Source organism: Balaenoptera borealis (genome assembly GCF_965194805.1).
Source record: "Balaenoptera borealis genome assembly, chromosome: 1".
Lineage (NCBI taxonomy): Eukaryota > Metazoa > Chordata > Mammalia > Artiodactyla > Balaenopteridae > Balaenoptera > Balaenoptera borealis.
The window spans coordinates 133,071,857-133,099,467 of NC_138860.1; the positions used below are offsets into that span (position 1 = coordinate 133,071,857).

Sequence of the window (27,611 nt, forward strand, 5' to 3'; positions counted from 1 at the left end):
ACTGTGTATCTCCTTTTAAATATCAAACAATTTCACCGTACCTAAATTCTCCCCATGCAATCTGTCCATCAAAACTAGTATATTTCACATCAATAAACACCATTATCAGTAACTTGGGGATCCTCTTAGATTTCTCTTTTGCCTCCCCACTCCATACCAAATAATTCTGACTTACCCTAGAATCGATAGTTCTTAACCTTCAAGCCCGCACTGCTCCATTACTGCTATCACTGCTTTGGTTTATGGGCTAAGATAACTACAGTTGCCTCCTAAATGGTCATTTGGCCTCCAGTCCTGTCTGGCATATATAGTAGGTTTTCCACAGTATTTACTAAATGCTATTTAACCAAGCAGTGATCCTTTCATTACTCATACCAGAGTGATCTTATTAACAAGCAGTTTCTGTTCATGTAATTTCCTTGCTTAACATCTTTCCTGTGGGTTTCAGGATTAAACTGAAATCCTTTGTGTCACCATCCCTTCCCCCAGCCCTGCCAATTCCAGCAAGCTTGGGTACATAACCTGTATAGCTAGCCGCATGAGCCATGCTGAACTACTTGTGATAGATTTTCATCCACGTACAGGTTTCCTATGCCTGAAATGCCCTGCACACTCCTCATTACCATCCCTTTTTCACTTGGCCTTCACGACAATTCAGAACACTAGGATGCTGTCCCTGGTTCCTGAGTTTCCATAGGAATTAGGTGAATTTCTTGAAAGGCCTTACCCAGTATTTCTAGACCTTTCAGTGTTCTCTCACAGCAAGCACTGGGTGTTTGACAAGGGTGTCAATATCTGTCATGTTTCTTACGAGGTTTTAATTTTTTTTCTTCCAATGCTACTAATAAATGCTTATTCTTTACTGGAAAACATTTGATTGCAGGAGTTTTTTCCTGAAGTTATATCATGACCGCCAGTTACCAAACAGGTCTCTTTTTTTTTTTTCTATTAAAGTTTAATAGGTCCATTTCTTCACAAGCTGATAAGGTTTGAATTTACTTATCCAGCTATGCTTCATTGTAGTATAGAATCTAGAAATTGCATGTAAACACTGTTCATTGTCCTCAATGTTCTATTTAAAGTATGCCAACTTACGTTTATTGTAAACAGCTTAGATAAGGTTGGAAACAAAGCCTCACTGGTATACATTTTGAAATCTGTTTTAGTTTCTTTTTATATCACCAAGGACAGAAGCACTAAAAATTATTCTGGAAGTAAGATTTTTTGGTCAATTATTGGTTTTTTCCTAACATGTCTCTGCAAAAATACTAACCTAAGCAACTTTGCTTATGAATTGGTAAATTGAGTTCCTTTAGAATGTATGACTCTTGAACTAAGTGCATTGGGGTGCATCATATGCAAAATAAGCAGTGAATTTAAAAATTAGCCTTAGTGTTCTGGTGTAGGACCAGATAATAGAGGTCAAAATGGTTTAGTGTGTATTAAAATAACTGTCATAAATGTACTTAAGTCTTTAGAACAGTAAATGTATTATGTACTGGTTATAACCATGTTTAATAAGTATGGCTTTAAGGCCTTAAAAGCTTTTAATAGAAGAAAATAGCATAAAATATTATTCATTGATAACTACACCAGTGAAGTTCATTTTACTGGCAAAAATGATTTGGACATTTATTATGAGAAAAGTAAATTATAAGTTATTTGCTCATTAGTGAAATGAAAACCTGAAAATCAAAAATGGAAGTGATTTGGATGAAACGAGTCTGACAAATTAGTCTTTAATTATATTAATCCTCTTAGTGACATTATTACCTCTGTATACAATCTACCTGTTGACTTCAAACCTGCTGAAAATGTTGCCTTTTCAATGATTAAATATTTCACATCAGAATTCTGAGCAGGGAAGATAAATCATGTGCATTCTTGTAATTTGGAATCTGTGGCTATTAGAGCTTAAGAATTTTAATGTGATTCTAGTGACCATGATCAGAGAAAATGAAATATTTGCAACTCTGTAAATGGTGTGGTTGGAATCACAAAATTGCGTTGCCCTTTATTACACTGTTCTTAATACATTAGAATCACCGAAAAGGAAAGGTCAAAAAGTGTTTATTTTCTACCAGAAATGAAGACCACATAAGTACTTCTCAGGCTACATATTCAGTGCTGCAGTACCTGTAGTACTAAAACCCTACAATGGAAAAAATGCTGAGAGAAGATTGGGACGTTTCACTTGTAATAGTTATGTTTTAATATTTTCCCCAAATTAAATGAGTTTAAATCCTTTCAATTAAGTTAAATCCTTGAGTTTAAATGCTTCTCACAAAGCATTCCATATCAAGGTCTAAGCATAGACATGAAGAAAATTAGAGCAGAACTATTCATAATCAAATTGTTTAAAGCTTGTGATAAAGATGAAAAGCAGCCAGAGAAAAAGATGTTTACACAGAAATCATAAGAATGACAGCATTGTCAGAGCAGTGCAAACCAGATCGTGCAATTATCAGCCTACTATTGATATTTACTCCTTCAAGAATATAAAAATACAAAATTTTCAGCTTTTTTCAAAAGCTGAATCTCTAATACAAAAAGTATTGAGATTCTTTTGGCAGAAGAAAACTGGTATCAGATGGAAATTGGGTCTACACAAGTAGCACAGAAAGTGCTATGTAGCTAAATATAGTTATGGGTTTTTTTCCCACTTACTATTTAAGTCTCTTTAAAAGGTAATTGTTTAAAGCAAATACACTGTGAGACTTTTATGTACGAGTAAAATATGCAGCAAAAATTGCTCACAGGTCCAGAGGGGAGAAATGGAAGTGAGCTATTGTAAGGTTATACACAAAGTTGTAGGCATCTTGAAGGTAGTCTGATAAGAGAGATGCTATAAAAGCAACCACTGAACATAACCAAGAGTTATACATAATACACTTATAAAGGAGGGAAAAAGTGGAATCACAAATAATGCAAAAGGAGGTAGAAAAAGGAAACGTGACAGAAAACAAATAGGCTTGTAGATTTAAACCCAACCACATCAATGATTGCATTAAATATAAATGATCAAACACCCCCAATTATAAAGTACTGATTGTCAAACTGGATAAATGAAGCAAGACTTACATGATCTTACAAGAAACCCACTGTAAACATAAAGACAGGTTAAAAGTGGAAGGGTGGAAAATATAATTCTAGTAAAAACAGTGAAGAATAGAGGTAAAGAATGTCACGTCATAAGTCAATCACAAAAGCATAACAAACGTTTATGAATGTTCTAGTCTTCAAAATATATGAAGCAAAAATTGATAGAACTGCATGGCAAAAATAGGGAAATCCACAATTAGAGATTTCTACACTTCTCAGTAATTGATAAAACAAGCAGGAAAGTCAGGATATAGAAGATGACAATCAACTTGACCTAGTTGATATTTATAGAACACACTACCCAATAACAGAAATCATTCTGTTCAAATACACGTGGGACATTTATGGAGATAAAGTAGAGCACAAACAAGTATATACATACTGTATGATTCCATTTATATGAAGCTCAAGAACAGACATTTAGCTGTTGTGATGGAAGTCAAAATAGTGATTACCTTGTGGGGCATTGTGCTGGTTATTGATTGGGTCGGGGCACAAGAAACCTAGGTTGCTAGAATTGTGTATAAATCTGGATGGTGGTTACAACTGTGTATATATGTTTTTAACAATCACTGATCTATAGAGTTAAGATTTTTGCACTTCGTGTATGAATATTATACCTCAAAATAGTATTCACCTAGAAATACAAATAGCGTAATAGAATAGAATAAGAAATTACAGAGAAGAAGACACACCTATATAGGAGTTTTTCCAGCACCATTTGTTGAAAACATTTTTCTCTATTGAATTACCTTAACACTTTGCTGAAAATTAATTGAATTTGTATTTATGTATGTGTGTATACATATCTTTGTATCTATATCTCTGTATATCTATATTTGTGTATCTATAAAAACATAAATATACTAAGAAACAGAAGCAGCTGTCTATCACAGTAGAGAAAATGTTGGCATTTTGAATCCAGGCACTGCCAAAAGAAGCCCCCCAAATCAATAATCCTCAGAAGAAAAAAAGTGGAATCCACGGTCACTACAGTATATGAACTTCAATGTCCAGTTTTCAATTAAAAATTACTAGGCATGTAAAGAAACAGGAAGAAAAGTTTGGAGAAAAGGCAGTCAATAGAAAAGGACTTAGGGTACCCAGATGTTTGATTTAGAAAAGACTTAAAGCATCTCCTTTATTTTGTTGAAGTGCTAATTATATTGATTAATGTTTGAGTGCTACATCTACCTTGGGTTCCTGAGATAGATCTTATTTGATCATGAAAACTGTACATATTTTTTCCACTCTCATGAAAACTGTACATTGTTTTTAAAATTGTGTTTCTTATAAGATCCTACCTCCATGGCAAATCACAAAAGCCACTGAGATTAGCATTCTTTCTTCTGTTATTTTGGGTAAAAAAAAACTCAAGAGTTTTGCACTAAAATATAAACTCCATAAATGTAGAGACGTTTGTGTTTTTCTTTTGTATGCCTAATGACTAGTATAGTGTCTGACATAGAGTAGGTGCTCAATATTTATTGAATAAATGACTTAAAAACATGCTGAAATTAGTAGTTGGCTCTGTGGAGTAAGAATTGCAGAAAAGGGCCAGATTGTATGAAACTAGTTATTAATTTTTTAATCTATTTTAAGATTTCTTAATAGAAGTTCAGTAGAAGTAAATAGAATAAACTCATCAACACTCGCTAAATATTGACATATGTCGTGAATTTTTAAATGTAAGATACAAGAGGGGATTTAAATTTATGGACTAAAATTACTTCTAGGGCATAATATCAGTTAAAAATATATAATGGGTGAATACATTAAAATCTTTTAAAAAGTTTTTGAATATGTGGTCTTTCAATTATCTGACTCTATAACTTTAATCCTCACTGGTCTATTGATTAAGCAGACACTCGAAGACAGGATGACCACAGTTACATATTAATGATTTAGGCCCCTGCGAAAGATATCAGAGGTCCCTAAGCAAAGCATATATTTGTTATTTACAAATTGCATAGCATGTTATTAACCTTTTGGGCACTAGAGGGTACTGGTGTTTCAGACCAACACAATTCGGACTTTTTCTACTCTGACACCAAAAAAATGGCAATCAGAATCCAACTGCCAGCATTCTATTGTGTGCCTCTTCAGTTCCCCCAAATTACTTGTTTGCAAGGTGAATAGCTACAGCTTAGGATGGGGTGAAGCAAAACACCAAAAGGAGGAAAGTGTTACACAAAAGATCTTAAATGCAACACATTTAAAGCATTGGTGTAGAGGTGAGTTAAGAGAGGCTAACAATTCTTCGATAACTGTATGTCCTTATGCTTGTATCTCTTATGAAATCTAATTTGTGTATATTGCAATGGGGGAAACAAAAGTTTTAAAGAAGTCAAATATTCATAAATAAAAATGAGAATAATTTTTGATGTAACTGGAGATTGGCTTTGCTTTCTGATGTATGAATCATAAAAAGGTCTTAAATTTTAAAATACATAGTTACACTAGAATTTTATTGCTGTAACATTAAATTTTGATATGTACTTTCATCCCATTGTTTTGGATAAAGCTTGTTTCTAAGAATACCATCAAAATTATTTTACTTTTCAAAGGACATTTTAGAAAAACATTTTCCCAAGTATGGGTTTGAGAGTAATTAAAACTAATAAGACGAAAGTTTGGGGAAAGATTTAAAAGGTAAACCACTTCATTCCTTCCTAGCTATTCTCATTAGAAACATGACATTTAAAAGAGAAATAAATTTCAAAAGTGTAAAAAATTTTAACAGTAAAACACAAAGTGAAATTAGTGATATGATTAATGTATGTTGTTAAAATAGAGTTTACATTTTTGCTTTTTTCTCCTTTAAAAACTATATAGCCCTACAATGTTTCTTTTTTTTTTTTTTTTCAAACTCTCATACAGAATCAAAACAACACCATAGAAAGAAAGAATGCAGGGTAACATATTCCATTCTCATTTCCTACCACTGATTTACACCCAATAACAGTATCAACATGAAGAACTGAACTGACCGGGGCTTGCTCTGAAAGTCAAGCTGAAGTCTGAGTAATGGTCTTCATAGTGCTATATGATTAGGTCTAATTTCTTAAATATGAGGAAAAATGAAGTTTGTAAATAATTTTTAAAATCTTTTCATTTCCCGGTCAAGATGAAGAGGCAGAAAAACCAGGCTTTCCCTAGATTTGAGAACAGCTGGTCTTACCACTGATTTTCACCTGTTGAGAGTGGTTATGGTACCTATGTAAAGAACACTGCTTCAAATAAGAAGATGGAGACTGGAGAATTGCTGAAAGACTTGGGCACATCCTTTAACTTCATGGAGCCTCAGTTACCTCACCTTAAAAGGGGAATAATAATAGCAACAGGACCTTGGAGGATGTCTGGAAAAAAATGGGAAAATGGTTGTGAAACATAAAATATTGGCTTAGTAAAAGATGTTACTAGGCGATTATGCCCATTTTCACTAAATGTGAAGGCCTACATAACATCTAAATGCAATTTCCAGTCCTAATTGCATAGAAATGGACCAGGGGTGGAGAAAGATGGTTGGAGACTTTGTAAGAACTTGCCTTTTTCCTACGCCCCACCCCGCCTTCACTCCCAAAGGCAAGCAGCCTTTGATTTCAATATCTCAGATGCACTGAGATAGTGAAAAAGAGTGAGGTAGTGAGTGGCTGCCACCTGCCTCTAGCCACTTTTGCCCTAGCTAACTTTTTTTTTTTTTTTTAATGAAGGGGAAGAATTTAGGCGGGGGATGGGGGTAGGTTGGTAGTTGGGATTTCTTTATTTTTGAATTCGACCGTCTGATTTTATTTTGTTCTCCTGTACCTATCCCCTTAAATCTCGAGGCACTATTTTATAGTTTCAGTGCGCCCCTGGGGACAGAGCAACTTGGCCCGCTCATGATCATGCTAGAGTCCCGAAGCAGAAAGGGAAAAATGTTCGGGCTCACCTATGCAACTGGAGAGTGGTCCGCTTAGATTGCGCAGCGTCAGGTGAATGACACTTGCCAGCGTTACAAAAGAGCTTCAGGAGGAAGACCTGTTCCTTGCACGAGCGTCTATGGATGGAGAAGGAGGAGGGCCGGCGCTCAGGTCCGCCTTGGCAACTTGGCTGAGGTGGGGTAGACCCGGGAGACACTGTAGCCCCCGCCGCCCACGGACGCTCCTCTGGCAGAGAACCGGAGGAGGCGCGGAGCCGGGCACGGCGGCCTGGCTGGGCGTCCGCTCCGGCCAGGAAGGAGTTGGAACATTTCGAGAGGAGTCCTCCGGGGGGTTTGCCGAGCCCAGGCGGCCAAGGCATTGGTCGCGCAGCAGCCGAGAGAGGCGCTCAGTTTCTGCCGCACCCCCTCCCACAGCACTTTGGCCGACACCCACGGGCGCCCCGCCCCCCTCGGGCTTATAGAACCGGCCGGGCACCTCCGCACGCCTGGGAGCCGGACGCTTCCCTGAGCCGACGGCGCGGCTGCCTGTGTCGCCTGAAAGTCCCGCCGCCGCCGCCGAAGTGGCGAAGTGAGGCGGCGGCCGAGCCCCGCATCATGGAGGGCAGCTCCGCCGCGGCCCCAGCCCCAGCCCCGGTCGCCACCGACAGCCGCCGCCTCCCGCGTCCGGTCTGCCGGCTCTCGTCGCTGCTCTCAGGGCTCCGTTCCTTCCTCACCTCGAAGACAGTATGAAGGAGACCCGGGGCCACGCGAGTGCCCCTTTCTGCACGCGCCTCAACCACTCCTACCCCGGCATCTGGGCGCCCGAGCACTCCGCTGAGGCGCGGAGCAACCTCACGCGTCCCGCGGGGCCCGGCGAGGATTGCGGCTCGGTGTCCGTAGCCTTCCCGATGACCATGCTGATCACTGGCTTCGTGGGCAACGCGTTGGCCATGCTGCTCGTGTCGCAGAGCTACCGGCGCCGGGAGAGCAAGCGCAAGAAGTCGTTCCTGCTATGCATCGGCTGGCTGGCGCTCACCGACCTGGTCGGGCAGCTGCTCACCAGCCCGGTGGTCATCGTCCTGTACCTGTCCCACCAGCGCTGGGAGCAGCTCGACCCGTCGGGGAGGCTGTGCACCTTCTTCGGACTGACCATGACCGTCTTCGGGCTCTCCTCGCTCTTCATCGCCAGCGCCATGGCCGTCGAGCGGGCGCTGGCCACCCGGGCGCCGCACTGGTACTCGAGCCACATGAAGACGAGCGCCACCCGCGCCGTGCTGCTCGGCGTGTGGCTGGCGGTGCTCGCCTTCGCCCTGTTGCCGGTGCTGGGCGTGGGTCAGTACACCATCCAGTGGCCCGGGACGTGGTGCTTCATTAGCACCGGGGCAGGGGGCAACGGGACTAGCCCTTCGCACAACTGGGGCAACATTTTCTTCGCTTCCTCCTTTGCTTTCCTGGGGCTGTCAGCGCTGGCCGTCACCTTCGCCTGCAACTTGGCCACCATTAAGGCCCTAGTGTCCCGCTGCCGGGCCAAGGCCACGGCGTCTCAGTCCAGCGCCCAGTGGGGCCGGATCACGACCGAGACGGCTATCCAGCTCATGGGGATCATGTGCGTGCTGTCGGTCTGCTGGTCGCCGTTGCTGGTAGGTAGTCCCAGGGCGTGGGGAGTTCGGGGTGGGAGCGTGCGCGCCGGCGGGCAATGGAGACTTTTGGAAATGGCAGCACCTGCGGGGATGTGTTTGCAAGCACAGAACTTTGGAGAGGGCTCTGCCTGTGCCATCTTGGTCGCGGCTTCAGAGCTGAGCTCCTCACTTACTTGCTGAGCACCTTCCAAGTGCCAGGCATCGCATTAGGCTCTGGTTGTACACGCATGGAGACCACAAGGCTGCTCACGTTCTAACCGGAGAGAGTAAGAGGATACTCAGGTATCATTTCAGTGCTTGTGCAGAAATAGAGGTTTCTCCCGGGTGCATTGGGAGCAGGATGGCGATGACAACGGTAGCTCGGTGCTCTGGGTTTTCTCCTATTTCAAATACCTCTCGCACGCTGAGTCGATTTTCAGTCTGCAGAAGTACTTTACCTGCGACCCACTGCAGACAGGCACAGCTGTCTTGCAGTCTCTGAGCCACTGCTTGCCCTCCCGGAGCAGCCGGCGCTCACGTTGCTTACAGGCTCACTCCTGAAGGGAGGCAGGAGAGTGAAGAAGCATCCTGCCGCTCGGGCAGCCTCAGCCCTTTCGAATTGTGCTGCACCCTCTCCCTCTAGGAAATGCTTGAACCGACAGTCAGCCAGTGGGCCCTGAGACCTGGTAACTCCCCCTGACCGGCCTTTGCTTGTCCTTGTGGCTACCGCGCAGGGCTGATGGCAAGGCCAATCCTGGGATAGGAAGTAGAGGTTTGTGCACTTCCCGGCTCCCCACGAGGGCCACAGCTCGGGAGCAAGTGAGTTTCCACACGCTCCTAGTCTAACGCTCTCTCTTACATTCGTACTTTCCATGTTTTCCTCTGGGATACTTTTAGCTAGACATTTTGTATAAGTGCTGTTTACTAATTCCTGATGAATGGTTGCTTTTTTAGGCCCCAAGCAGCCTGGCTTAGTAGATGTTCCTGAAAGAGCGATCTGGTCACTGTGACAGGGTTATAACATGATATATTGGACCTGGAAATTTATTAGACAGTTGTGAAAAACTCCTGAATCCCATGGCACGGTTTTCAGAACCCACCCACGTATATTTTTTATTTTTGTTTTCTTTTCTTGTCTTCTGTTTCTTAAATTTTTTGGACGGGCCCAGCAGCACCCAAGGTCTTACTTCCCCCCACCAGGGATGGAACCCGTGCCCCCTGCATTGAGACCATGGAGTCTTAACCACTGGACCGCCAGGGAAATCCCGTAGTTTTCTTTTTTTAATTGTGATAAAATACACATAACATGAAATTTGCCATTTTAATCACTTTTAAGTGTACAGTTAAATGGTATTAAGTACATTAACATTGTTGTGCACCATGTATAGTTTTAAATCCTATAAGAGAACTGTAGTTCCTTTTCCCCCTCACCCTCCCCTGCATTTGACAACAAAGATATTACAAAATACCTGTATTTAACTGGTGTAGTATATTTAGAGCAGGAGTCTTGTCTCCCAATCAGTAATAGGTGGTGACAAGGAGAGTTATGTTGGAACCTCATAGCCCACAAATCGCTGTAAGGTCTCAGTTCTGCATTCTGGGAGCTAGAACTTAGGCTGATGTCATCACCATGACTTATCAAAGCCAGCACCAATTTTAGACATATTTACTTCTGTGGTGTGTAGGTGACCAAATAGAAGGAAAAAAAGTTCTAAATAATAAGCACTTTGCTAAAGTTGATAATTAACATAACTTTAAAGGCAAACAGAGTATTTGAATTTTTCACAACAGTCATTTGAGTCCGACATATCTGAGTTTGTTCTATCACACTCTTTATATCTGTACTCTATATATCCAAGAAAAAAGGTAAATCATGCAAATAAAATGCTTACTCATACAGTTAACCAGACTTATAGTTGTTGATTTTTTTTTTTAGGTAGAAGAGAAACTATGTAGTGTGGTTTTTATTTCAAAACTTTGATCCTAATATGATGAGCATAGCAGCCTTAGGAAGACTTTAGATCAGTTCTGAAAATTGCAATCTAGGATGGCCAAACTCACTCTCTTAAGAAAGACTGTATTTGGAATTCATCTTATTTAATTTCAATTAATAGCTGCAATTAAAATATTTGTTGGTTTGCTGCATTTTATCAGACACTTTATGCATTCAGTTCTCATAAAAACATTAAACTTAAAATAAATTCAACATGTCATCATATCAAAGAGAAGAAATTCGTGGTTTCCAAAATAGGTATTTTTTAAACTAAAGGAAATTATTCTATCTTCTGTTTTGTGCACCATTGAAATTAAATCTCCACCTATCTTCAGAAAGATCTACAGTACAAAGTTGGAATTATTTCAAAGGAAAGAAACTGGCAAAACTGCTTTCTTAATAGGTTAGGGAAAGAATGAAAACACTAGAATTTAGTGAATTGAATTTTCAGTGTATTAATGTTGAAGTGAGAGATTGTCTTTTATACTTTTTTCCTAACTATAAAATATAGATTCCCTATTAGCTTTCTCTGAATTGGGCATAGGATACTAATCTAATTATCCAAACTCCTTACTTAAAAGGACCCTGAGTATATCTTATCTTGGAAAACTATCATGACTATAATAATATTCAGTTGTCATTGCTGAAAAACTTAGCAGAGTAGAGATACTATAATAAGAAAACATCCCAACTGCTACAAGTTCCTGCTACGCAAATACTTAAATTGAGGGTTTATCTATGGTGCAAACAAAAGCTTTTTTACCTTTTTTTCCCAGAAACTTTACAAAGTACAATAGAAAATGTGAAATTAAGTGAGACTACAGTGGGAAATGATGTCACCGTTGGCAGATGAACTACAGTTCTTAGTCGATATTTATGTGAGGCATCAAATTCTGTTGGACTCAGACAGTTGACTCAGCAATGCAATCTGTTTGACTTATTATTATCATTACATTTTTTTATGAACTACACTCACCAAATAGTCCAGTTGTTTGACATGATAGCCGAGTTTTCAGAAGCAGGAATAACCTGAAGCTGTTGTTCAGAGGAAGCCATGACTACATTTTATACTTTTGTACACCTGGTACTCCTCAAACAGGTAGAACGTGGCTAATACTGTAGCTGTCTTAAAAATTGTAGATATAAAGCTAACTATCAACATTGTGAAAAGAGAGGTATGAGGAACAGAGTTTCTTGTCTACAACTTTGGAACTGGATAAAAGCAATCTTAGAAACTTTTGCCTTTAATCTTGAACCAGCAAATTCCCTGCTCAACATCCACAGATGCCAACAGGGATGCTTTGATTCAAGGAGATATTTTGCAATATAGATGTAATTTTTCTTTTAATTTAAGGGTATATTTTGACAAAGGAAATTTGTCTTAAATATACTTCATGTGATAAATAGATGCAATACATTATTTTACAGAACTAATGCTATTTTATAGTATTAAAAAGTATTATTAAATTGCTAATTTTCTCTGCCTATTAATTTCTGCCATGTTCAGGGTGTTGCTTCAGGGAAAATGATTAAACATGTGAATCAACATTATAGGAAAAAACTTCTATAATTTGTTTTTATAAGAATTGAGATTACTCAGACTTTATTTTATTTTTTTTGGAGTTTACTACAATACATTTTAAGCACCGTGGAAGGGATATTAAGTAGACTTATTAACAACTGGTCAAAGCGTTATAATCTGTTCAGAGAAGTAGAATTCCCACATTTATGAGTGAAACACTTAGAGAACAATACAAGATTGGATGTAATTAATAGTGCCTTTGGCTCTGGGAAGAAAGTCTCTCTGAATTTGCCAGAGTAGGCTTCCAGGAAGAACTGGGATGGCATAGCTTGACCTGATGGCTGAGAATGTCTGTGTCTGTGGACCCATCCCATGAGCACAGAGGGTGCACACTGGAACCACGAGAGGAATGGTTTGAAAAGGTTCCTGTGGCCGGATTGAGATAGTTAGGATGAACACAGGATGAGGACCGTGTTCTTTTGCCAGTAGTCCATGGAACCTCTATTTTGGGGTTTTGAATAGGGGAATGAGTTTTCAAAAACATTGGCAGGGCTGTAGTGTATGGATAGATTTGGACTGGAAAACGGGAACGTGAGATCAGTTACAACTTGCTTCTGCAGGTGGGTTAGGCTCTAAGGGTAGATACCATGGGAAGAGATAAGTCAGGGAAAGAAAGGTAAGAGAGAACTAATGCTGTTAGAAATTGTCAATTTAAGGAGTGATTGATTCACCAAACATTTCTTACACATCTACTGTGTCCTATTCTTTGCGGTAAATATTTTCACATATATTACCTCATTTAACTGCATGCTGTGAGATTGCCACTATTTTCTACATCATTCAGATGAAGAACTCAAGTATAAAGAATATTAGAACCAGATTTCTAATTCAAGATATCTGACTCTGAGTTTATTTTTAAGTTTTTGTTGTCGTTGATCTGTTTGTTTAGCTTAGATAAAGGCCAGGAATTCTAGTCCTAATAGTACTACTGGGCAAGTTATGTATCCTCTTATCTGTAAAGTGCAAAAGTAGGGCTAATAGATATCTAAGGTCTTTTTCCATTTGTTATGCTCAGGAGAATTATGAGATTTGGGAGAATCATGGTTTAATGATCCAGAATGAGAAATTTGGGAAGGAGACTGCTTGGTCAATTGTTTTTTTATAGGAATGGGGGCTTCTAGGGTTTTTGGACACCATGCGTCTGGAGATGGCAGATTATCTAAATGATATATCCAGAAGCAAATATAACTTGAAAATTAATGGCATAAATCAGGGCTTACAAATGTAGATTTTTTAAATTTTGAGTTTGTCAGAGAGAGCCAAGAATTAAACAAATTCTTAAGCCATCATATTTGAAGAAATTCAGATGGTCTAGAGTTGTAGCATAATTGTGACTCATTGGCCTTTCTCTTTTGAAAAAGCTGTGAAGGTCAATGACTCAATTATGAAAGTTGCCATAGGATCAGTTTTCTGGGAATAACACTCAGGAATATGCACTACAGGCATTTGTAACAGAGGATGATTGATGATTCGTCTGGGAGAGCTGAGAGGTAGTAGTGAGGGGTACTGGGTGTCATGTTTCAGTTTTTAGTCCTTGCCTTACAGTGTGGGGAAGCAGGGAGGGAAGTCCTCCCTCAAACTCCTCACATATGGGTAGCATTTTTATAATCCACCAGGGTTCCACATGCATCTCATTCTTGCCTTGCCACGCTTAAGATCTACAACTGTAGCATGTCGCATTCCGAATCCCCCTTTTCCCCTCAATTCTTTATCATAGAGGTAAGTAAGAAGTTTGTATTTCAACTCCTACCATGCTTCTTGAGGATTATTAGATGGCCTCTCAAGTCCCCCTTTTCCCTAGAAAATTCCAGTTTTCATAGATTAATGAAGGTAACCAAAGAAGGAACCTAATTTTGGGGATTCCTCTTATATCTTGTCTCTTGAGTATATGTCAACATTTTATAGTAAACACAGTAATTCATTCTTACATAGAAATGACAGTTGAACAGCGTGTGACTTTTTTCATGAGAGGGACACACGCACACGGAAGTAGCACTATGGAATGGTGAATCTGTTCCCTTTACTCAGAACACTTTTGTCTCCATTTTCCCACTTTACACTTCACCCCTCAATCATTCAGCTATTGCTGCCAAGCAGTCACCCATCGTGGACTGGTTAAGTTCCCAAGTTAGCAGTCACTTTGTTAGAGGAGCCTTGCTTGATCCTCTCTAGAGGATCTTACTAACTGAATATCTGAGCACATAAATCAAAAGACAGGGTCTGGTCCCAGTGACATACATAATTCATTTTGTGACCTTAGACAGTTTACTTGATATCTTTGGGAACTATTTTCCTTTTTTTTGTAAAGTAAGAGTAAAAACACCTACTCGGCCTATTTCACAGGATTGTAATGAAAACCAAAATAAATGTATGTGAAAATAATAGGGAATATTTCTTCCATATTAGGAATACTACTATGATGTTTTACTGGATGATAATGTTGACTTCTTGTCTTCAGATAGACCTTCCCCCCAGGAAACTGGAGAAAAGAGACAAGTGATGTTTCACAGCTTGATTAGTTATAGTTAACTGGTGGGGAAATGTGGTGGAGAATGTAACTTTTCAGAAAAAAATAAAATAAGAAAAATGGTGCATAAAGTTTTACAAGGTACTGTAATTCATTCCCCCTCTTCTCCCCCTGTCGCCATCACTCTTCTGCATTCTCTCAGCTCTGGAATGCTTTCCCCCACACAGCTGCCAGGTAACCCTCTAAATCTAAAACATGCTGGATCCCATCTCACGCTTCCCTTGAACCTGGAGGAGTGCCTACTACCTCGTGCTCTGAAGGCCTCTGTCTAGAATGTGTCTCTCGTCTTTCCAGTCAGGGATGTGGCGTGCTCAGACCTGTCCTCATGTAAATGAGTCAAATTAATTATGCATCTAGTTGCTGTCCTAGGTCGAATTATTCTGCAGACGTCTTAAGGATAGATCCTGTGCCTTGGCTGTCCTCATCTCTTCACAGGTGATCAGGAGTGTTGGGACTGCACAAAATCTCCATCGCTGACTCACAGCCCAGAACTGAGTTCACACAAGCCTTAAATCAGACCAAAGCATGAGAAACACAGAGCTGTAAACTGCCTCACAGTTAGACCAGGTCCTGACAAGACATTAACATTATTTGCAATCTGCAAGTAGCACAAAGTGTAATTTTCCCATCCAGTGGCCCTCCCAGAATTCTCTTGGGCAACATTTATAAGGAGGACATTTCAGTGGCTGATCTTGTCATTTATTCAAAATCTATATATTATTTTACCATACTGATTTTTATGATAGGTGTTTGAGGACTGTAAATCTAAAAATGAAAGATGGTGGCAGAGACAGAAGAGGAGGCTTGATTTTTCACACTTTAATTCTGTTACAAATAAGGAAATTAGATACTAATTAAGGTAAGAGTCATGTAATATAAGTATAGGATAAATTCTACACCAAATAGCATTACTATTTTTATAAATCTTGATAATACAAAGACAGAAGGCCAAATTGGAGCTGGAAGCCTATTTATTTTAAGCAATTATTGATCTAATAAAAATAAAGTATAATTTTAAAAATATACTTTTTACTAATCTTTTATTTCCTAAAAGTAAATTTGATTTTTCTGTCCCTCTTTCTGAATACTCAATGTGTCATTTTCTGTGGTTGAGAATATGCTGCTGTTGGTGAAATTCATGAAAATTTGGAAAAAGGAGTATGTTGTTAATGCTGAAAGAGAGATTCTGAAAGATATGACACGTCTTGAAAAATTCACCAGACAGTAGAGTGGAGCTTTCATTGTGGTCTTGATGTATGAAATTTCCCTGATATCATCCTGCTACCAACCACCTTGTTTGGGTCAAGTAGAGCACACACGTCTGTATTTCCCCAAATAGACTAGTGCCTCAGCAGTCAAAGGCACAAACAGCAGTTAGTGATTAAGTGACCTCTGCCTGTGTTTCGTAAGAAGAGCAAGAGAAAGTGGTTGCTTCCATGTCCTGGCTATTGTAAATAGAGCTGCATGGACCTAGAGTCTGTCATACAGAGTGAAGTAAGTCAGAAAGAGAAAAACAAATACCGTATGCTAACACATATGTATGGAATCTAAGCAAAAAATGGTTCTGAAGAACCTATGGGCAGGACAGGAATAAAGACGCAGATGTAGAGAATGGACTTGAGGACACAGGGAGGGGGAAGGGTAAGCTGGGACGAAGTGAGAGAGTGGCATGGACATATACACACTACTAAATGTAAAATAGATAGCTAGTGGGAAGCAGCCGCATAGCACAGGGATCACCTCGGTGCTTTGTGGCCACCTAGAGGGGTGGGATAGGGAGGGTGGGAGGGAAGGAGACGCAAGAGGGAGGAGATATGGGGATATATGTATACGTATAGCTGATTCACTTTGTCATATAGCAGAAACTAACACACCATTGTAAAGCAATTATACTCCAATAAAGATGTTAAAAAAAAAAAAAAGAGAAAGTGATTGAAGAAGCAGGTGAGGGCCATAGAATAAGGTGCTGGAAGGCAAGAGCCCAGGGTTCTCGTCTTGGCTTTTTTACCACAGGATAAAAGTCACTGTATCTTTCTGGTTTTCCCTTTCCTCATCAGTAAGATAAAACAGTTATCACTCTAACCTTCCTTCCGGTTCTGACTTCCTGTGGCTCGAAATAAATAAAATCGTTCCTTTTGGACATACTATATTAAATATGTGGGGGAACATACCCAAAGACTTCTTAAGAAAAATCATAGAAATGTATGCAAATGGACAGACTAGATCATGCATTCTGTTACACAATTATTCTGTGAATATTTACTGCTTGCTACGTGCCTGCCACTCTGGTGATACGGTGGTGCCCAGGGCTGACGCGTACGGTTGTAGGTGCTGAACGGTTACGTGCCTCTAGGGGGCACTCTTCACATCATGTTCTATGTGAATGACAGTCCTTGTGGAGCAGGGTGCCATCTGTGCTGTACTTGGTAGCCCTGAGAGTGAGCCAAACGGACATGTTAGCTTCTTCCATGAAGCTTTCAATCCACTAAGGTAGACCGACAGTGAATAAACAATCCTTCCAATAAACAAATGTGACCAGTCTGATGGGTCATTACCCTGGTTGCTTTCACTGCCACGTGGTACAGCTTTTGCAGGTTGGCCTTGTCTGGGCTGAAGGGCAGTGCTGGTCCACTGCGGCTGTGAGGCCCTGATGGAGCACGTCCCTGTCCAGGCTGTAGTGGGTCCGTGCTTGGGCGCAATCATTAGAGAGCACCTTAATTCACACCCATAACTTCAGCCCTGAAACTCACCAGCAATTCCCTGGAGCGCAACCACTGTGCTAGAGGGTAAAGACCCAGAGAGTAGCTGACCTCAGGCCACATACTGCCTGGAACCAGCCCTCGCTCTTGGGTCCTTAGGCTCTGGGTTGTACTCAGATCATCCCCTCACAAGTTTGTCTTTCTCTCCAGTAAATTTTCTTTTAAGGCTTTCCATGTCTTTTCTCTCTACTGAATGTAGCCAAAGTTACTGTGCTTTAAGTTTCTTGGCTTCAGATATTGAGAGAGGAGGTTAGATTTCTCAGCCTCTTTTATCCAGAAAATATGATGGTCTACCTCTTCCCAAGTGATCAGCACTTTATACCAGGTGTGTTGCATGGATTTTCCTTTGTTGTACCACAGAAGTTTCCACTGTGTAAATCTACTCATTCTACATTTATCAAAGTAAATGTTTCTTACTTCTGTAACATCTGCTCCAATGTGGCTTGCTCTGCCCACTTGAACAGAGAAGAGGGGGGCAGCTTCTGACATTCCCTTACATACATCATTAAAACAATGGGTGTGTTACGAAGGCAAGAAAAAGGTGCTTTGGGAAAGTGTCAAAGAGGACCTTCTCTTGATGCATTGTTGGATGCAGGGGTGGTTAAGGAGGGCTTCCCTAAGAAAATGTCACTTATGGTGAATCTTGAAAGATGTTACTTGAGGAAGAAAGAGCAGCTTGTGAAGCCATCAGTGTAGGAAAGAGCTGGAAGCATTAGGGTAACTTAAAGAGGGCCAGATGGGTACATTTGAGTGAGTAAAACGGGCGGTGACTTTAAGGTGAAGCTAGGGAGGTAGATAGGGCCAAACCATGTAGAACCTTGTCATTTTTGTTTGGGAGTTTATAGATTTTTATCTCAAGTATGATGGAAAACAACTAGCTTTGAGTAAGGGAGTGATTTGTTCTGTTTTGTGTATTAAGAAGATCACTCAGGTTGCCTTATGAATTAGAAAAATGAGGCGCCAGAGCCCTTGAGTACTGAGGTCAGATGGAGATGTAGAGACATTAATAAGGATAAACTTTTTTTCCTTAAGTGTTGCTTTGAAAGAAGGAGGGACATGGCTTGGTATAGAATTGGCAGTGGGAGTGAGAGTCAGTGCAGAAGCACAGAGGGAAAAATTGAGCCAGATGTGCTGGGAATGGTAAGCAAATCTGTTTTTGTTGAAGTATGCTTGAGAAAGTCAAGAAATATTATGAGTCAAATAGGGACTGAGGGATGAGGGAGGGCGGAGTGCGTTGATAGATTGCCTTGAAAATTAGAAATAAGAATTTGTATTTCATCTTGCACAAGTTGTATTGCTTGTCTGTACTTCTGTTGTATGTTTGTAAAATAAGAAGGTTGACCTTATAAAAATCTCTTGGTTTATAAAAGGTCATTTAGTAAAACAAATGTTTTGTTTGATCTCTTTCTAGAATATTCTTGCTGAAATTGTCCAAGCTTTGTTTGAATACCTTTACTTATAGGAAATTTATTGCTTTTTAAGGGGCACAAAAAATTTCCTTAGAGGCAAGCATTGTGCTAGGCTCTTTCTTTCCTTCTTTCTTTCTTTTCCTTTCTTTCTCTCTCTCTCTCTCTTTCTTTTATGATCAAATGTAATAATATATGTAAAACACTTAAACATCATATCACACTAATAAGCACTTAATAAATGTTAGCTTCATTATCCCACTTCCAACTTGTGACAGATACTTCTTCTCCTCAGTTTCCAGAGGTAACCACTATTATGATTTTCCAGAACACTGTTTTAGTATTGTTTGTGTGTATATGACAAAATGGTGTCATATTATACATATTATTCTGCAGTTTGCCTTTTTTCAATTAGCAGTGATGTTTTGTGATTTATCCATGTTGACACAAATGAATCTAGTATATTCATTTTAAGTGTTTTTAATATATTATATAAAATATAAATATAAATACTATATATTGTATTGTATAATACAATATACACAATATAAAATACTACTGTGTATCATTTCTTTTTTTCTTCTATTTTTAAAATTTATTTATTTATTTATCTATCTATTTATTTATTTTTGAGGATCTGGAAACAACATTAGGCACACAGTAAATTCTCACCCTCTAACATATTCTTCTATTATTATTATTAATTTTTTTCTTTTTACCTTTTGACCCATTTCTCTCACCCCCACCCTCACCTCTGTTAACCACCCATCTGTTCTCTCTGTCTCTGAGCTTGGTTGTTATTTTTTTAGATTCTACATATAAGTGAGAACATACGATATTTGTCTCTCTCTGACTTACTTCACTTGGCATAATGCCTTGGAAGCCCATGCATTTTGTCACGATTGGCAAGTTTTATTCTTTTTTCATGGCTGAGTAACTGAGTAATACTCTATTGTGTGTGTGGGTGTATCTTCTTTATTCGTTCATCCATCCGTGGGCACTTTGTTTCTGTATCTTGGCTAGTGTAAATAATACCGCAGTGAACATGAGGGTGCATATATCTTTCCAAGTTATTGTTTTTGTTTTCTTCGATAACTACCCAGAAGTGGAATTGCTGGATTGTATGGTAGCTCTATTTTTAACTTTTTGAAGAACCTCCATACCATTTTCCACAGTGGTTGCACCAATTAACATTCCCACCAACAGTGCACAAGGATCTCCTTTTCTTCACATCCTCACTAGCTCTTGTTAATTCTTATCTTTTTGATAATAGCCATTCTAAGAGATGTGAGGTAATATCTCATTGTAACATTGGTTTGCATTTTCCTGATGATTAGTGATGTCGAGCATCTTTTCATGTGCTTTTTGGCCATCTGTATGTCTTCTTTGGAAAAATGTCTATTCAGATCCTCTGCCCATTTTTAAATGATTGTTTATTTGCTATTTAGTTGTATGAGTTCTTTATATATTTTGAATATTAGTCCCTTATCAGATATATGAATTACAATTTTTTTTTCCATTCAGTAGGTTGCCTTTTCATTTTGTTGATGGTTTCCTTTGCTGTGAAGAACTTTTTAATTTGATGTAGTCCCACTTGTTTATTTTTGCTTTGGGTGTCAGATTCAAAAAATCATCACGAAGACCTATGTCAAAGAGCTTACCACCTATGTTTTCCTCTAGGAGTTTTATGGTTTCAGGTCTTACATTCATGTTCTGGGCTCTTTCTCACAAATAATTTTCTTTATTTCTTACAATAACCCTATGAGGTTCCAATATACAGATAACGAAGAAACCAAAGCTAAAAGAGGTTGAGTGATTCATTCAAGGTAACACTCAATGTAAGCAGTCAAACTGGGAATCAATGGCCAAGCTCTTTTCTCCAAGTCATGGTGACTCAACGTAGCCCAATTCATCTTGAGTTGTTCTTTCTATTAGAAAAATTTAATTTCCCTTATATTGGTTGAATTGGAGTGTTGCTAATTCTAGTCCTTGGTTTATGTGGAACAATACTAAATTTAATTAAAGGTATCTTTTATTTTTAAAGTTATATGACACTACTAAGTTAGGTATCAAGGAGTTCTACTAAATCAATGTAAATAAACAGTAAAATAACAGGAAATTATCTTGACAATGTCAGGGGCAGGAGCCATGATGTGTTAATTCATTTAAGTGACACTTTATTGAATATCAGTTGTGTGCGAGGCACTGTGCTACAACCTGACAGAACAATGGCATGGTCCTTGTCCTCAAGGAATGTGTTGTTTACTGAATGATTCCCTGGAGAAACTTGAGGTTGTGACTCAAAACAGCAACATTATTTTCCATTGTCAATTTTGAATATAGGAAAAAAGCTGGGGACCATTCAGAATTTATCCATTCATGCATTCAGTGATTGTTTATTGAGTAACTACTATGTGTTAGGCACAGTTCTAGGTGCTGGAAATATAGTAGTTAAATAGGCAGACTAGTTTCCTGCTCTCAGGGAACATGCATTCTAGTGGAAGGAGAAAGTCAATCACTAAATTAGATGAAAGTCAGATTGTGATAAATACTGTTGAGAAAATAAAGCAATGTGATGTGATAGAGGGAGCCTGGGAAACTTTTGTAGATCGGGTCTTGAGAGAAAGGTGCCTCTTAAATGAGAGGTAACATTTAAGCTGAGATCTGAGTGAAAAGAAAGAACCAGGTATGAATGATCTCCAGGAAGAGCATTCTAAGCAGAGGGAACAGCAAAGGCCCTCACCTCAAGGTGGGCTCAAGGGATAGAAAGAAGTCCAGTGTGGCTGAAGTGAGATGAGCAGGGAGAGAGTAGAGTGCCATGAATTGAGGTCAGAGACCGTGTTGGGGGCCAGATTGTGTGAGGCCATGCAGAGGAGTTTTGATATGATTTTAAGAGAACACTGGAAGACTTGAATCAGGGGAGTGACATTATTGGATTTACATTTTTAAAAGATCCTTCTCAAAGTTGTGTGAAGACTGGATTGCAGAAAGGCCAGAGTGGGAGCAGGGAGACCAGATAGAAGGTGTTGAAGTTCTCCAAGTGAGGGACGATGACAGCTGAGGTTGGAGTGGAGAAGTGGATATATTCACATAGAGCATTTTGGAGATAAGAGTTTACAAGACATTCTGTGATTTCTCTAATCCTTGTCCTGTAACTATGACAAGGAATAGGGTCTTGTCTTCCTCTCTGAGCCTCTAGTAGGGAGGTGGCTATCTGTCCACAAATGACTTTCCATGTGACTCCTTAAAATGGAAGTGACCGCTCCAGGCTTACACAGCTAGCAGTGGGCAAATTTAGGATTAAGTTCTATCTAATGGGCGCTATTTTTTTTTTCTGAGATGTGAATTGGAATAGTCAGAGAGAAAGAGAAATAAGCGAAGTTTGCTTATACAATAGTAGGATGTTATAAGAATCATCATCCCCAAAGAAGATCCAGACCAAGCTAAAGCAAGCTAGTTTAAGAAAAAAAAAGAGGGGGGGGGAATATTTCTTGATTTACATAAATTGCTGGGGGTGCCCAGAGTGGAGGTGGCCTTGTGGAAGACAGAAGCCAGGACTCTCTCTTTTTGTATCTCTCACTTTGACTTCTTGCCTGTGTCAGCATCTCCAATTCAGGCTCTGCTTCTAAGGAACCAACCTAAAACATAGCTTCGCAGCTCATTGGCCAAGTCCCATATACTTTTTTTCAGAGCTTTTGGTTAATAGGTTTATATTTACAGCCTGCATGTAGGGGTTTAATTTTGCCTTTGTAGCAATACAGAATTTCAGTGACTATGTCTTCTTTTTTTTTTTTAATTAATTTATTTATTTTTGGCTGTGTTGGGTCTTCATTTCTGTGCGAGGGCTTTCTCTAGTTGCGGCAAGCGGGGACCACTCTTCATCGCGGTGCGCGGGCCTCTCACTATCGCGGCCTCTCTTGTTGCGGAGCACAGGCTCCAGACGCGCAGGCTCAGTAGTTGTGGCTCACGGGCCTAGTTGCTCCGCGGCATGTGGGATCTTCCCAGACCAGGGCTCGAACCCGTGTCCCCTACATTGGCAGGCAGATTCTCAACCACTGCGCCACCAGGGAAGCCCGACTATATCTTCTTGAAGGACTGTTTCAACAAATTTCTTTTCCTTCCTTCCTCCCTCCCTTCCTTCCTCTCTTTCTTTCTCTCTTTCTTCCTCTCTTCCTCCCTTTGGCCCTCCCTCCCTCACTCCTTCTTTCTTATTTTTTTTTTGTAAGTACAAGAAACAGTTATACATGACATAAAGTTTCAGGACCGCACTTCATCTTCAAAGACTATTGTGAGTTTTGTTAAGCTATGATAAAAGATTTAGGCTCAGAGAGTTGTCCAGAAGTGAGTTAAGAGTGTAATGTGACGTTTCCAATGGAACAGAGGTAGCTGTATAAGGCTCTGAAAGCTCACAAATACACCATCAACACCACAGTGAGGCAACAGGAGAAGAAAAAAGAAGCTCTTTCTTGATTTTTCCATAAAGGGTGAATTGCAGTCTGGGTTTGATGTTAATCTGGCGACTTTCTCTTTATAAATCAGTGGATGTGCTAACAGTCAACAGGCTGGGTGGCATATTTTTGAATTTACTTAATGGTAATAATTTCCTCCAGAATAGATTAAGGATTTGCCTGGATCCGGAAGTAAATTTCTTAATTTCTTCACTTTTGTTCTATAAAAGATATTAGGGAACATCTTGATTATTTTTTCTTTAGCATCTATTTGTAATTAAATTCTGCTGTAGATCAATTTCAGGAAGTGCGGGAATATCCTCTGACATCAGATCTCTTTGTCTTCTCCCTCAACTTGATTCTTGGTTGCAAACAACAGAATCTGACTCCAAGCACAAAGGGCCTATGTGAAAAGGATATTGGAGGGAAAGCTGGCAGGCCAGGTTTGGAAGAAGCAGGACACAGAGTATTCTAGATGCTGAGCATCAGGCCACACTGCCAAGATCCTGCTGCAAAACAGTTTGCTGCGTGCTACTAGGATGAACTACGAACTCCATTGCTCTTTGTGTCTCTGTGTCCTGGGGGCAAACCTGACTGCTTTTTGCCCCCCAGCTATATGAAGGGGTTACTAGAAGAAGGCTCAGGCACGTGCAGCAACTTGTTTTTGAAGTAGGAACTGATAGTGAGAGGTATATGCCGAGATTTCTCTCCCACCCAGAATATATAGAAAAAGTTCGTCAAAATTGGGGCATTAATAATAAAAGATGGGAGTTCACTGTTATCATCTAATTCGTCCTTAGAAACATTATGACAGTAATGTTGTATCTTTCAAGTCCTGTGTGTGTTGTGTGTATGTGTGTGTTCATGTCACTTATTGAGGAGTTGGAGTGTAGTGAGACTGGCGGAGAGGAAGCTGAAGAGACCCACAAAACAAAAGGACATATTTATTGAATGCCTACTATAAGTACTTGAGAATTAGTTTATTATCTCATTTAATCTTCACAAGTTTATCAATTTGGTATGTTTATCCCCATCTTTCAGTTGCACATACTAAAATTTAAACAATTAAAAAATTCTCCCCAATCCTACCCCTAGAAATTGGTAGCAGCTAGATTTTTTTATGCTGTAATAATCTCTTTCGCGTTGGTTGTCTTTTCTTTATTAGTTTACTAAAACGTTTTCAAGTCACTTCATTGAAAATGTCACACGAAAAAGAACAGATTGATTGAGAATAGTCAATAATCACAGAAACTGGACGGGTCACATGATTACAGTGATTAAAGGTTTCCTGCCGTATCTTCGTTCATTCATTAATTGATTGCCCTTCTTAGGAGCTTGGGTTTCTAGAGAAGATACTGTCAAAATCCCTGTAGAAATGACAAGAAATTTTGCTTGTCCTACAACAGACTGTTAAAGGATTCCATTCCACATGATACCTACAATTTAGGAGGTTTTTTCTGTTAAGGGGCAGCATCAATTTCATCCTGTCTGTCTCTTCAGGTTTAGAACACTCACATACAGTGGTAAAGTTTTGCTAGGCAAACATTTTTCAGCTAGTACAATTCACAAATATTATTCTTTTTACTCAACTATTTATAAAACAAATAAAACTGTTTATTGAGTTCTCATTGCTTAGTGGGAAAGTGTTTGACTAAAGTCAAAATTAGAAAATCTGTTTTGACAGTCTTAAAACTTCTAGCATGATACAGTACAATTGGGATTCTTGCAAACCTGCTTTTGTCTTTTTTTTTTCTTATAATTATAGAGAAGAAAAAGAGCCTGAACCTTACTGAACCTTAGTGTGTTCACAGTGACTCTCTAACATGGAATTCAGGCATGTTTCCATCCAGCACCCTCTCACCCAGATTAAAAGGCTTCAGATTCCTTAGTTTAATCCTTAAGATCTTGGATTTGGCCACATTTACCACTCATTTTCCATTGCTCCCCCAGCATCCCTATCTTCAGTCATAGAAATCAATCTGAAGTTCCTAGAATGACTCGCACAATTTCACACTTAGAAGTGTGAAGTCCGTATTTCAAAACTCTCCAGAAGCTTCTGCTGTTTTAAGGGACAGAGCTTCCCTAATCCTGGAGACTGATTTAAATGCCCTGCTTCTATACTCCATAGTGCATGCCTTTTTACTTAATTATGCACAGTTATATTTACAATTGTTGTAGTGTTTATTATGACAGTGAGGATGACTGCCCACAGTAAAGTGCTTGCTTTACAACAGGCACTGAGCTTAGCATTTCACAGACATAATCTCATTTTCTTCTGTCAACAACACTACAAGAGGATACTGTTATCTCCTTTTTCAGATGAGGAAATTGGTTTTGTTATGTTAAGTAGCTTTCCCAAGGTCACAACGTTAACAAAAAGCAGAGCTGACCTTCAAATCTAGATTTGTCTGACTTTATAGCCTATGTAATGAACCTAAAGGAGGCTAAATGAAATGGCCTCCCTCTTGTTAATATCCATTTATTCGTCTGATGTACTATAAACTGTAAACTGCTAAAGAGCAGAGACCTTGCCATATTTGTCTATAAATCTTCGTGGCCCATAGCAGGCACTCAATAAATGATCATGGAATGAATAAAGAAATGAAGTTGCAATAAACTGAAGAGGATGCTAGATGTGGAATCAGAAAATTGAGGTTTAAATTTGGCCTTAAGAGTTTTACATATGTTACATGGTTTTTAATCTTCACATAAACTTTTCAAGGTAGAAGATATTTATCTATTTTATTTTATTATATTATTTTTTCATTTGCTGGGTAAGCAACTTGCTTTAAGTCCCACAGTTGGTAAATGGTATTGAGCAAATCAAACCCAACTCTTTTTTATTCCAAAGCCACCAGTGCAGCTTGTATCTAATGAATAATGGTACTAATTTATACAGTAAAACTGTGAGCATTTTTTAAAAAACATTACACCTTTCCGTTTATTTGTTAACGTTTACTGTTTCCACATTGTTCTTACTAATAAAAATTCTTAGAAAGACTGAAAAATACAAGGATGGGGGAAACAGCATTGTTTTTGTAAAACAAGAGAGAAGTTAATTAGAAGCAGTGGGTAGAAGCACTAGAAAACAGCTGTTCTAATGCCTGGTATCCAAAGAAGAAAAAAACAGAAAGGATATTTGGAAAGGTGCCCTGGGGATAACAATTAAACAATGAGGAATTTTAGCAACAATAGGGAAACAGTAAAGCTAACAAAGGAGGGGAGAAACATGCTTCAAAATATGCTCAAAAGTTTCAGTATATTTATGTTGCCCTCAGTTGTTATTAGAGATGGTATAATACGGTGTCTTCAGAATAAAAAACGTAACTGCAAACGCAGAGTTGGGGCAGCCTTCAGAGTTGATTAATACAGAAGCTCAGCATTGTCATGAAGCTTGCCCCTTCTTTTGCAGTCTGGCCTCATCCTATGGCTTGTTCCCCTCAGGTAGTAGGATGGTTGCTAGTACAGGCTTCCTAGTTCACCTCTAGCAGGAGAGAGAAGCCGTGTTTTTTTCTACGGCGCTCCCCTAAAAATGAAGAAACTTTTCCCCAGATGTCCTTAGGGAACTTCCTCATGGGACTCATTTCCTAGTATGGGGTCATATCATCGTCCCTGATCCAGACACTTCCAGTAGCTAGGGATGGGGTCAGCCCTGAAGCACTTAGTCTTCAATGAAAATAGATGTGCTGGGAGAAGCGGAGATGGGAGAATGGATGTTGAACAGGCAACCAATAATGGACACTATAGTGATGACGTCTATGCAGTTTAATTGAGAGAGTACAGTTGGAAGGCCGTCAAAAAGTAGAAAGCACTAGACCTGCACTGTCCCATATGGTAGCCTGGAGCACTTGGTTATTGGACACTTGAATATGAATACTCCAAATTGAGATATAAGTGTAAAATACATATCAGATTTTGAAGATTATGTACAAAAAGAAAGTAAAATATCTTATAATTTTTATATTGATTACATGTTGAAATAATATTTCAGATATATTTGATAAATTTAAAAATATTATTAAAATCAATTCTACATGTTTCTTTTTACTTTTTAAAATGTGATTACTATAAAACTTAAATGCGTACATGTGGCTCACATTTGTGGCTTGAATTATTTTCTTTTGGACAGAGCTGCATTAGATCAATGATCTTCCAATTGTTCTATCTGGGAAAATTACTTCAATAAGTATCTTTAGAGTAACATACAAACAAAGCTGTTCTGGTTCAATGGGGTGGGGAGCTGGCTATTTCCAAGTCCCAATAATATCTGTTCA

General features: G+C 39.3%; 1 protein-coding gene across 2 annotated transcripts in view; it reads left to right on the top strand.

Moving 5' to 3' along the window:
- The first annotated feature begins 6,502 nt into the window (after nt 1-6,502).
- PTGER3 (prostaglandin E receptor 3) overlaps nt 6,503-27,611 on the top strand; it is an 81,323-nt gene continuing 60,214 nt past the window's right edge. The window contains exon 1 of one of the 2 annotated variants that reach the window (XM_082358520.1): nt 6,503-8,643. In XM_082358520.1, the coding sequence (XP_082214646.1) occupies nt 7,750-8,643 (894 nt within the window). In that variant the 5' untranslated portion in view covers nt 6,503-7,749. The remainder of the gene's footprint in view (nt 8,644-27,611) is intronic. The other variant, XM_082358519.1, reaches the window with a different exon arrangement.